General features: G+C 37.0%; 1 protein-coding gene across 8 annotated transcripts in view; it reads right to left on the reverse strand.

Annotated features, from left to right (window-relative positions):
* Nucleotides 1–5,648, reverse strand: part of LOC122086237 (protein FAR1-RELATED SEQUENCE 5-like) — a 10,820-nt gene extending 5,172 nt beyond the window's left edge. For 3 of the 8 annotated variants that reach the window (XR_006142362.1, XR_006142364.1, XR_006142363.1), the window contains exons 1-3: nt 5,347–5,647; nt 2,156–4,120; nt 191–358 (exon numbers count right to left, since the gene is read on the reverse strand). Coding sequence is in view for 3 of the 8 variants with exons in the window: in XM_042654986.1 (XP_042510920.1) it covers nt 2,194–4,116 (1,923 nt within the window). In the remaining 5 variants the exon portion in view is untranslated. Of the gene's footprint in view, nt 1–42; nt 359–2,155; nt 4,121–5,346 lie in introns of those variants that run through there. The other 5 variants (XM_042654995.1, XM_042655001.1, XR_006142374.1 and 2 more) reach the window with 4 other exon arrangements.
* Nucleotides 5,649–11,532: the final 5,884 nt, after the last annotated feature.

Below are 11,532 nucleotides of genomic sequence, written 5' to 3' on the forward strand. Positions count from 1 at the left end.
GGGGGGGGGGGAATCTAGCTCAAAAGGTAAACTAATCATAAATTTAGCGGCTAAATTTTTCTAATGCAATGCAATTCACCAGTATTAACTACATTGGTTTGGATAGATAAGCCATCGGTTTTTCTGTTGATTATCCCTTGCGTTATCCATAGCTTTGTTTTGAGAGAAGGAAGGCAGAAGCTGTCACTACCTCAGCAGTTTGAATGGACAAAAAGAAGCTCCTTGAACTTGAACAGTGAGCTTGATTTCCTTGTTGTCTTTGTTCGTTCGTTCATTTGCCTGGGGCTAGAGCAAATCCCAGTTTCGAATCGCACTACGCCCAAGTTTGCATATCTCCAGAGGTTCACCATTATCTCATCTACAAAAATGGTAGACAACATTATTCTCAATGGATTTTTTTGCTCCCTGCAGTGCTAGTCAGCTGTTCTGTTCATAGATTGAATAGCATTTGAAAACCCTAAGACACGATTACATTTAGAACATTCTGGTTTTTCCATCACCTCCTATTCATTCTATGGTAGTCAATCAGCTACTGGCCGAGGTAGAACTATAGGAAAATTTAGAATTTGTTGAAGAAATAACCAAAACTAATAACTTCAGAGTCAAAACTAACTGATTTGTGTAAAGGGACCTGCCATCCACTCTGCCAAAACACAATAGAATCAGACAATCCAGTCAATCAAAATTTGGTAGTTTGCTGTAACAATTCTGTATCTCACACTCAGACCATGTCCCTCCACCATACCTAATCAGCTATTTTATCACTACCTTTCTCAATTAAACATTTTTTCTTAAATTTCTTTCCATATTTTTCTAAGTAGTGATATGCCAAACAATAAAACTTCAGTATTTTGTAATGGCCAATTAGGTCATCACTGTTAAAATTATCTATTATCAAGATAACCTAGCATTGTCATTTTTATTACTTCTGTACTTGTGGTTCAATTAATAGAAAAAAATGCTGTGATGCTGATATGCAGATTCAACAGCTAGAAGTTATATGATCTTCTCCTATTCTTGTTTGGAGAGCTGGGAGACAGTTCTTCTGAAGGGATACTTAGGTTTCTGGGGAACTCTGGTTATACTTAGATTTTTGAGAATTCCTTGGGTAAGTTTTCCCATAAAAATAAGTAACTGGACTTACAAAGTAGCTATATGAATCCCTAGACCAAGACTAAACAATATATGTTATCCTAGAGTGGAGAAAAAATCAATTACTGTTCTGTATGGATACAGTCCATCAAATAGCGGATCATGATAGTACTTCATTTGAACTTAGAAATTTCAATCTTCTTGAATGACCTCCCCACCCCCTCAATTTTTTTCCTTCTTTGGTTATACTCCTGAACCTTAACGATGTTAAGGACCTCAAACCTGATTTCCCCTTCTCCTGTAATTATTTTCTTTTGCTTAGCCATTTTATGCCTTTGAGCTCTATCCTCAAAACAACTAGTCAGTATTCAGCTTCTATATTAGTATAATGAAAATGTAGTGGCTGCAATAATCTTCCTCACAACAGCACTGAAGAAGCTAACCGACACACAAAATCTATGAATTTGAAGCTTTTCAAACGGTAAATCTCATGAAGTGCAACCAAAGTATTGAGCAGAACAAGCTGAGAAAATCCTTGGTTGAGGAAACTAGAAGTGTTATTTATGTTTTCTTCTTCCCTCACCTGAAAATACCAGGCTTATATATTATCTCTTACAAGCAAAAAGTGAGAAAAATAAATAAATAAAAGGTCACTTCCTATAGTTGCTCCTCCCTTGTTTGGAACTAAGTCAATAGAAGAGATAAGACACTAAATTCATCATTGCTGAAGCAAAGCAAGTGGAGATTTAGGAAATGTTGGGCTCTTATGCCCAAACAAGGTGGGTCAGGTCCTATTAAAATATATATATGCAGCCCTTGAATTGGATGTAAACATCACTTCAAGTGAACCAAAAATGAGAAGTCTTGATGGATTCGAACCACCATCTCATGGGTGTAACCCCAAGTGTTCTTCCATTTGAGCTAAAGACTCACCCATCTACATAAATCTTGTTAGCTAAGGTCTAGAATAAAAGTTTAACGAATCACAAAACATGGAATGATGCAAAGGTTCTATAAACAAGAAATTAAGTAATTCAATAAGATTGATCATCCAAATCTTTACCTAAAAGACAAACAAACAATAAGGAATAAATTTTCAGTTCATGTTTCACTTGAGTAGGGGGGCATGGCTATATTTGTTGAAGCTTGAGATGAAAACCCTTGCAATAGTGACACCGCTTCTTGTGGTCCATCGGAGGAAATTTTTTCAAGATGTTTACATATCTCATCAGTAACCTTATCCACATAAGCATAACCCTCAGATGAATTTGATGCTATTAATGCAACCTTAATCAGTTTAGGGCAAATACGCATATACCTTTGTGAACAATCCATATGAACATCTTCTGCAACTTCTTTTCCCTTACTGTCTTGCACAAAAATACTTCTTGCTACCCGTGTCCATCTCCTCAATATATATGCGTCAGGAATATGTTTGATATCAAGATAGTCTAGAATTTTCAAGGCATGACGACAAAGAATGCCGAAAGTCTCAAACTTCCTACAACTACAATGAATCATTTGCTCAGATGGATTACAAAACACTTTAAATTCACCTTCCTTATCAACAATAGAAACTACATACTCGTGGACCACATTACTTTCACTCTTGTGTTTGATATAACAAGCACTAACCCACTCATACTGTTTTTGAAATTTCTCAAAAATCAACGGAGTGTAAACTTCTCCTGCTTGCTTCATAATAGGTGACTTTGAGAACAAGTTTCTTGGCAGCTTATTTCTTGCATCAAACTCAGCCTCCAACTCTTTAGCACGCTTGTTGGCCACAACCCTTTCGAAGTGCTTGAAAAATTGAACAACATCCAGGCTGGACCTCAAAAAATCCTTCAAGTCACCATTTATACTTTCACTGAGCTTTGTATTCCACATTCCGATAGTCAATGTTTTCTTCATATAACACTTGGCCCATTTATCTTTAAGTCCGTAAATACAATCCAACCATGAACTATCTTCAACTGGATAATCACTTCTCAATTTCCCCCACGCATTCTCAAATTGTAATTCATCATCATAATGGAATACACATTTTTTCAAATCTGCCAGAAAGTCTGAACCATCCTTCATCATGTTGCCCAAATGCTTTATGCCATTTTGCATTAAGTGCCATGTACACAATCTGTGGCATGTATCAGGTAACACCTCAGCTATTGCCTTTTCCATTGCCGCATCTTGATCTGTGAAAATAGTTATTGGCTTCTTTTGCCCATTAGCTTTTAAAAAAGCCTCAAACAACCATTTGAAAGAATCAACTGTCTCATCATACAAAAGCACAGCCCCAAATATGATGACTCCTTTGTGATGATTGAATCCAGTAAATATCCCAAACGGCCTATACTCTTTGTTCGTGCAAAATGTGGTAACAAAGGTAACAACATCACCAAACTGTGCATAATCTATTCTCATCTTAGGATCTGCCCAAAATATATTAGTTATATGTTCATCCTTATCCAACTGCAATGAGTAAATAAAAGAGGGATTGACCCTACTTTGATTTTCAAAATACAATAGCAAACTCCCGGCTTCACCAAAAGATAATTTTTGCTGACGTTTAACTGGAAGATAATTCTTTTGATCTAGTCGAGTGTACTCAAGGTCCTGTTTGCCTCCTGCATGTCTACTTCGTTGTGGCCTCAACATATGACTAGTAGATGGTAAGTGAAATAGGTGATTATGTTCTTCAACAAAATCACGGCAATAGTACTTTCCATCATCCATAATTGCAATACCCATCCGTGCAGGACACTCGGTTCTTGTCTCCGCTCGAGGCTTGACGGTGTATATATCTCTCTTGTCTTTTTTCCGACTTCCTTGTTTATTACATACGAATATCCTTGAAGTTATGGTTTTCTTATCTTTCATACTCCTATGTGCCCACTCTCTTCTGACAATAAACCCCATTCTTCTTCCATACGTATTGTAGAAATCATACGCCTCTTGCTCAGATGTAAACAACATGCCAACCCGAGGCATAATTTCAACATCTACATTCATTGGATCTTCCATAATCCTGAATAGACATATATACAAATAAACAGCCACACTGAAATAATATTATTGGATAAAGAAAATTGATAAACAGGGAATACAAAGCCATCAATGAAATTAAAATGATCCAACATCACATGAGCATCTGAATACATACCATCAATTGAAACTTCCTTAATCAAACCGGAGATCATCAATCAGGATATACAAGGTAAAAAACATTTTATTAGGAACAAAGCTCAATATAAGTACTATGGGATTCCTAGCTAAGGTTTGGTTAAATGCCAAATTTGAGGATCAAGTGATTCCTGATTCATATCTTCTCTTCTTTTATCTTATTTTTTCTTCAATCAGAAAAATCAAGTATCTGTGCATCCCTTTTTTTTCAGGTTTCTATTTTGTTCTAGCACATACGATACTTGCTGGAATTTCAATTTCACCATTAGTTTACACCTGAGATTCTAAATTAAATTTCAGATTTGACTATTGTATGGTATTCTGAACACACCTACAGTTTCAAATTTTGATTTTGGTGTTGATTTCTTAGTCCTACCTTATTTTTTTCTTTTTAAGTAAAGCTTAGAGTCCTACTTCAAGTTTTCGATCAGAATTTCATTCCCTTGTAAGTTGTTGATTGTTACTTATTGAATTTTTTCATTGCAATTCTGGTTTTCATCTCAACCTTCTTCTTACTTCTTCTGTTTCTACTTTACTGTTTCCAATACAACTGGACAGATCTCTCTTGATGCTTTGTCTTTCCCTCTCAAGATCCAGAACTAACCCCTTGCCTGAGGATGATTGTAAACCTAGCTTAATGTCCCCAAAGTCACCTCCTGATGTGAGATTGAAACCATAAACCATAAACCAGGTCTGATTCTAAGACTACCGCCCAACTCTGTTTTGATTATATTTCATTAGAATAACATATATTTTCTGGAATAATGCTTGGCCGATTCTACGAAGCCTAGTAGTTACGAATTCAACCTCTAGGTCTCATTTTTGGAAGCCTAGAATGGGAGTTTGATCGATTTCTTCAATCCTGGTTTATGAATGTTGTTGAAAAATTGAAATCCAATAACCAATAATAGTGGAAAAACCTACACACAAAAATTATACAACAACAATTAGGAATTAAGGATGATGACTGTGTCTCTACTATTTGCAGGGTTTCTTACCTAACCTCAAGTATGAATGCAGAAGAAAAGAAAAACGTATCTTCTTCTTGGCTCTAGGGGAAGTACCACTTACCTTCTTTTAAAGCCTCAGGAGGATTAGCTCAAAACTGATTCAAACCCTGTTTCGCATCCCTCTTTGAAGAAGATGAACGAAATCAAACGATCCCTTTCTGAAGATATGCAGTTTGAACCTTCAACCCAGAACGAAATAGGGTTTTACAGTTTGAACGAAAGAGTTGAACAAAATCGAAAGATCCCCTTTTCAAGATTTGCAGTTTGATCCTTCAACCCAGAACGAAATAGGGTTTTGCAGTTTGAACGAAACGGGAGGGAGGGGGTAGTAGCATTGAGTTTGGTTTGATTTGGTTTGGTTTGATTTGGATTGACTAGCTGATTAATTATTGTGTAAAGTCGAGGTGGGCAGGTGGGAGGGCGGGCGGGCGGGCGGGCGGATGTGGGTTTGACTAAGCGATCTCACAACCGTTGGATTCCTCATTGTCAAGTGTCGCACAATCAGAGTTATTGGAGAGGATCTGGATCCAAAAGGGAAAAACTTATTGGAGAGGATCTAGATCCGAAAGGATAAAACATTGCACGTTGGATCCTGATGCATGGACGATACTGTATTGTTGAATGGATATGAAAAAAAAAAAATGGTTTTTAATGACAAGTAAGGGTATTTTTGTCCAGTATGAACCTTTGGATCACGATCAAATTGATATCCGCCTTGTCCGATCGAAGAATGATTTTAGTATCCTAAACCATGATCTGGGTTATATAGATCCAATACCAATCTAGATAAGGTCGTATTAGCTTAGATCGTTTAATTTTACCTCTACTTTTCTTTAAAAATAAGTTATTTTTATGATTTTACCGCTAATACAATATTGATATCTGATTAAATACCAATACTTAGAACCTTGATCACAAGTATTGCATTTCACCATCTTGTCTAAAAAGACTTATCTTCTCTTCTCTCACTTGGCAAATTATTATAAGTTTCTTGTAAATAATTTTCCCAAAAGATTCCAAGAAGAGTTGGTCCATTAGTGATTCCTAGTGGGTAAAGTATCTCAGAAAGTGGATTGTTGTGCTAATCTTCTTGAGGATTAATCGAGGTGCACATAAATTGACCCGAACACCTTGATTAACAAAATATAAAAAAAAAATCTCAAAAAGAATCTTACCTGGGTTTAAATCTCTATAGCACCATCTTTTTCTTTTTCTTTTTCTTTTTCTTTTTCTTTTTTTTTTTTTTTTTTTTTAAACTCCCACCTTCTTTGAAATGAAAATAACTTGTGAGAACCTGTACAAACTGTTCATACTCTAAAAGATGTGGGAATAACCAACGTTATCGAAAAAATTAAAAATCCCACAAGCAATATAACATTGTATAAGGGTTTAATTAGAAAAATAATTGAGATAATGGAAATCCAAGAGCAATGATACGATGGAACCACCTATTGAGATTAATCAAGACTTGACAATTGATGAACCACTTGCCATTACACAAGAAGAGGAGCAAGAATTCTCAATTGAGGGACCACAAGCCACTATATCAAGAAGGTCAAGGAAGGCTTCTAATTGGCTCAAAGATTTTGTGGTTGGTTAGTGCTATAGCTGACTAAACAATTGGTTGTTAAAGTTTGTTCAAGGGTTTAACAGTCCATCTATTCTGTAACCTTGATATAAACAAGAATAACCCTTCATACTGGAAAATAACTAAAAAATCTGAATAAAATTTCCTTTTCTGTCTTTCCCCATCCCCTGTTCTTGTGCTCTGCGCTTCTTCTTCCTCTTTAAATACTCAATTCTTCTTTCTAAGTCTGCAACTACAGAATTTGGTTCTGACATTGGTGTTTTCATTGAGTTTTATCCATGGCTGAAGGTACAAGATTCACCAAGCTTGATGAGACCATTAAGAAGATTCAAAGCTTTCAAACCACCCAATATCAAGAAGTCAGTGAATTGAAGAAAACAATAGATCTATACTTTGCAAAGGTCAACAACATTTTGAAGCAATTCATGGCAACTGTGGAAGCTCGATTCGAAGCAATGAGTCATTCCTACCAACACGATCATCAGCATAATGGAAATCACCACAGCCCCCAAGATCGTTATTCTACAGTGTCTCAATGTTGCAACCAACACCCGCAGATCAAATCAATGCAGTTGGATGTTCCAAGGTTCGATGGAAGTGATCCATCGGGCTGGATCTTCAGGATACAACAGCTCTTCGATTGCCACGAGACTCCAAATGAACAACGCCTCATGATTGCCTCTTTTCATATGGATGGAGTAGCTCATGCATGGTACCAATGGATGTACTCCAATGGCCTGATCCATGGCTGGTTGGGATTGTTGGATGCTCTTAACCAAAGGTTTGGACACTCAACTTATGAGGATTATACAGGAGATTTAGCAAAATTGACTCAGGTTACATCTATTTCTGAATATCAAAATCAAATCGAAACCCTATCTAACCGTGTTACTGGATTATCAGAATCCTTCTTGATTAGTTTTTTAGTTTCTAGGCTTAAACCTGAGTTGAAAAGAGAATTATTGGTAGCCCAACCCACCACATTAATTCAGGCAATGGCATTAGCTCACCTCCATGAACAAAAATATAATGACCTGAGGAGAACTTGGAAACCTCTGCTAGCAAGAACCTTCTCTGGACCTGGCCTATTACCTACACTGTCTACACAAACCATCAAACCTCCATTACCCCCATCCACAACTATACTTCCAGTTAAGAAACTTACTCCTGCAAAATTGAAGACTAGAAGAGAGAAAGGGCTATGCTATAACTATGATGAGCAGTATACTCCTAACCATAGATGCAAAAGTAAGTTCTTACCATTAATGGTGAATGATGAGGTTGAGGATGAAGAGAAGAATCAGACTGAAGCCGAGCCAATTTTTTATTCTATTGAAGAAAGCATACTAGAAATCAGTTTACATGCTCTGTCTAGTCCTCTTAGCGCAAGTACAATCCGATTAACAGGGACTTGCAACAAACTTCATGTTCATATCCTTATTGATATTGGAAGTACCCCCAATTTTGTTCAGGAGAAAGTAGCCAATGTGTTAGATTTAGCAATTCTTCCTTCAAAGCCCTTTAGAGTATTTGTTGGCAATGGGGAATATCTCTCCTATACCAAAAAGTGTGTTGGAATGACCTTAGAATTGCAGGGGCATACATTTACTATGGACCTATTTGTTTTGCCCATACAAGGGGCTGATATAGTATTGGGTATTCAGTGGTTGTCTCTCTTTGGGCCTATAGTCACAGATTGCAAGAAGTTACTTCACTTGGAAAAATTCTCTAGTACATTTACAAGGAAAACCTAAATTAAGATTGGATCCCATTTTAGCCAAGCATATTAAAAAACTGGCTGCAACTCACTTTATAGCCTCATATTTCCATCTCAAAGCATATTATTTTTCTAGTACTGAAATTGAAAACACTTCCTTAGCTCCAGAGATTCAGAGCATCATAGATAAATTTTCTGAAGTTTTTGAAGAACCTAAGAGGCTACACCCTGTAACAGCAACCAACCATTCAATATATCTTATTCCAGGGGCTACACTAGTTAATGTGAAGCCGTACAGGTATCCCCAATTTCAAAAATCAAAAATAGAATAGTTGGTACAGGAGATGTTGCAGCAAGGGACTATACAGCACTCTCAGAGCCCATTTTTTTTTCTCCTGTATTGCTAGTCAAGGTGAAGGATGGGACTTGGCGGTTTTGTGTGCATTACCGAGCACTAAACTCCATCACCATTAGGGACATATTTCCCATTCCAACAGTGGAGGAGTTGTTGGATGAGCTTCATGGTGCTTGCTTTTTTTCTAAACTGGATCTCAGGAGTGGTTATCACCAAATCAGGATGCAAGATGGTGACATTCATAAAACAACATTCTGCACACATCATGACCACTATGAATTTGTGGTGATGCCTTTCGGCCTTACAAATGCACCACCACTTTTTAGGAGATTATGAATCAACTTTTCCAACCATTTATGAGAAATTTGTAACAATATTATTTAATGATATTCTAGTATACAGTAAGTCCATATCTGAGCATGTTTATCATTTGGAGCAGGTCCTTGATTGTCTTAAGAAGAATCATCTATATGCAAAGCCAAGTAAGTGTAGTTTTGGTCAGGCATCCATCTCCTACCCAGGCCATATTGTTTTTGCAACCGGTGTTAGTCCAGACCTAGAAAAAATTTTAGTAATGCTACAACTGCGAACTCTTAAGCACCTACGGGATTCTTAGGTTTGACTGGGTATTATCAGAAATTTGTCCAACACTATGCTAGCATATCCTTTCCCCTCACCAGTCTACTCAAGAAGGAAGCTTTTCAATGTGGTGAATTAGTCTAAACAACATTTACCAGATTAAAGGAAGCAATGACTCAAGTGCCTGTCTTATCTCTTCCAAACTTTGACAAGGACTTTGAACTGGAAACCAATGCATCAGATGTTGGTATAGGTGCTATGCTAATGTAGGAAGGACACCCAATAGCCTTTTATAGTAAGAAGTTATCTAAAATAATGGCAGCAGCTTCGACATGTGTCAAAGAACTCTATGCAATATCTCAAGGAATGCAAAAATGGCGTCAATATATACTGGGGAGACCATTTGTCATTCGGACTGATCAGCGAAGCCTCAAAAATCTTATGACTTAAGTAATTCAGACACCTGAACATCAACACTATCTCAGTAAGGTTTTGGGGTTTGTTTATACGTTGTCTACAAATCGGGAAAAGAAAATGAAGCTACAGATGCATTGTCCAAGTCACTAGAGGTTGGTCTGTTTGAATCCACACTACAAACTTATACTGTACCAGTCTTGGATATTCTACCACAATTGAAGGTTGAAAATGAGATGGATCCAGAGTTGATTGCAATTCATAAGACCTTACAAGAAGGCACTAATATCGACTCCCATTACTCTATTAAGGATGGCTTATTATTTTTCAAAGGGAAAATCAGAATTGGTTCCCAATCTCAACTACGGAGTCTATCATCAAAGAATTTCATTATTCACCATTGGGTGGACATGCATGTATCTTACGAACTTATGTCAGAATTTCCTATTAATCCCAAAATGAAACAATATATCACCAATTATGTATAGTGCTACCTCATTTGTCAGCAAATTAAATACCCTACATCCAATCCGTGGGGACTGCACCAACCCTTGACTATCCTAGTTCAAGTTTGGGAGGATGTGGCAATAAATTTTATCACTGGTCTTTCTATGTCTAAAGGGGCTACTGTTGTTTTGGTTGTAGTTGATCGACTAACCAAATATGCTCATTTTGGGTCTTTACCTTCCACTTCAATGCATTTAAGGTTTCCCAACTGTTCACTGAGATGGTGGTCAAGCTACATGGTTTAGCCAAGTCAATAGTCTCAGATTGAGATCCAATTTTCCTCAGCAAGTTTTGGACTAACCTATTCAAAATCAGTGGCACTACATTAAGTATGAGCTCCGCATATCACCCACAATCTGATGAACAAACGGAGGTTCTTAATAGATACTTGGAACAATATCTGAGGGGTTTTGTGATGGATAGGCCTCAAGCATGAACTATTTTTCTTCTTTGGGTGAATTATGTTACAACACTTCTTTCCATTCTACTGCACAAATGCCCCCTTTCAGGTCCTCTATGGGTGACCTCCACCGACTATTCAGCGATACATCAAGGGAACTTCGCCGGTGGAAGCTGTTGATAATGAACTTAGCACTCACTCCCAATTATTACAACAACTTAAGCTCAACCTACAACGGGCTTAACACCGAATGAAGGATATGGCTGACTACCACCAGATCGATAGTGCTTTTGAGGTTGGTACTTTGGGTTCTTGTCAAGCTACAACCTTACAGACAACAATCCTTGGCAGCTCAATTCAGCAACAAATTATGTAGGCATATATTTTTTTTTTTTGGGCCATTTCAGATAATCCAAAAGCTTAGTTCTGTTGCTTATAAGTTGCAGCTTCTAGTTGAGAGCAGTGTTATCAATTCGGCCGAATAATTCGCGAATTATTCGGCGAAACCGAATTTTTCCGAATTTAATCAAAAATTCTGACCGAATCCGAATTAAAAATAAAATTCGGTAAAATTCGCGATTTTTTCAAAAGTGAATATAAAACGCGAATAATTCGGACCAAACCGGATTAAACCGAATTATTCGGTCCACTTAAACAGTATTTAAAAAAAAAAACCAAAAAAAAAAA

Source organism: Macadamia integrifolia, chromosome 1, assembly GCF_013358625.1.
Source record: "Macadamia integrifolia cultivar HAES 741 chromosome 1, SCU_Mint_v3, whole genome shotgun sequence".
NCBI lineage: Eukaryota > Viridiplantae > Streptophyta > Magnoliopsida > Proteales > Proteaceae > Macadamia > Macadamia integrifolia.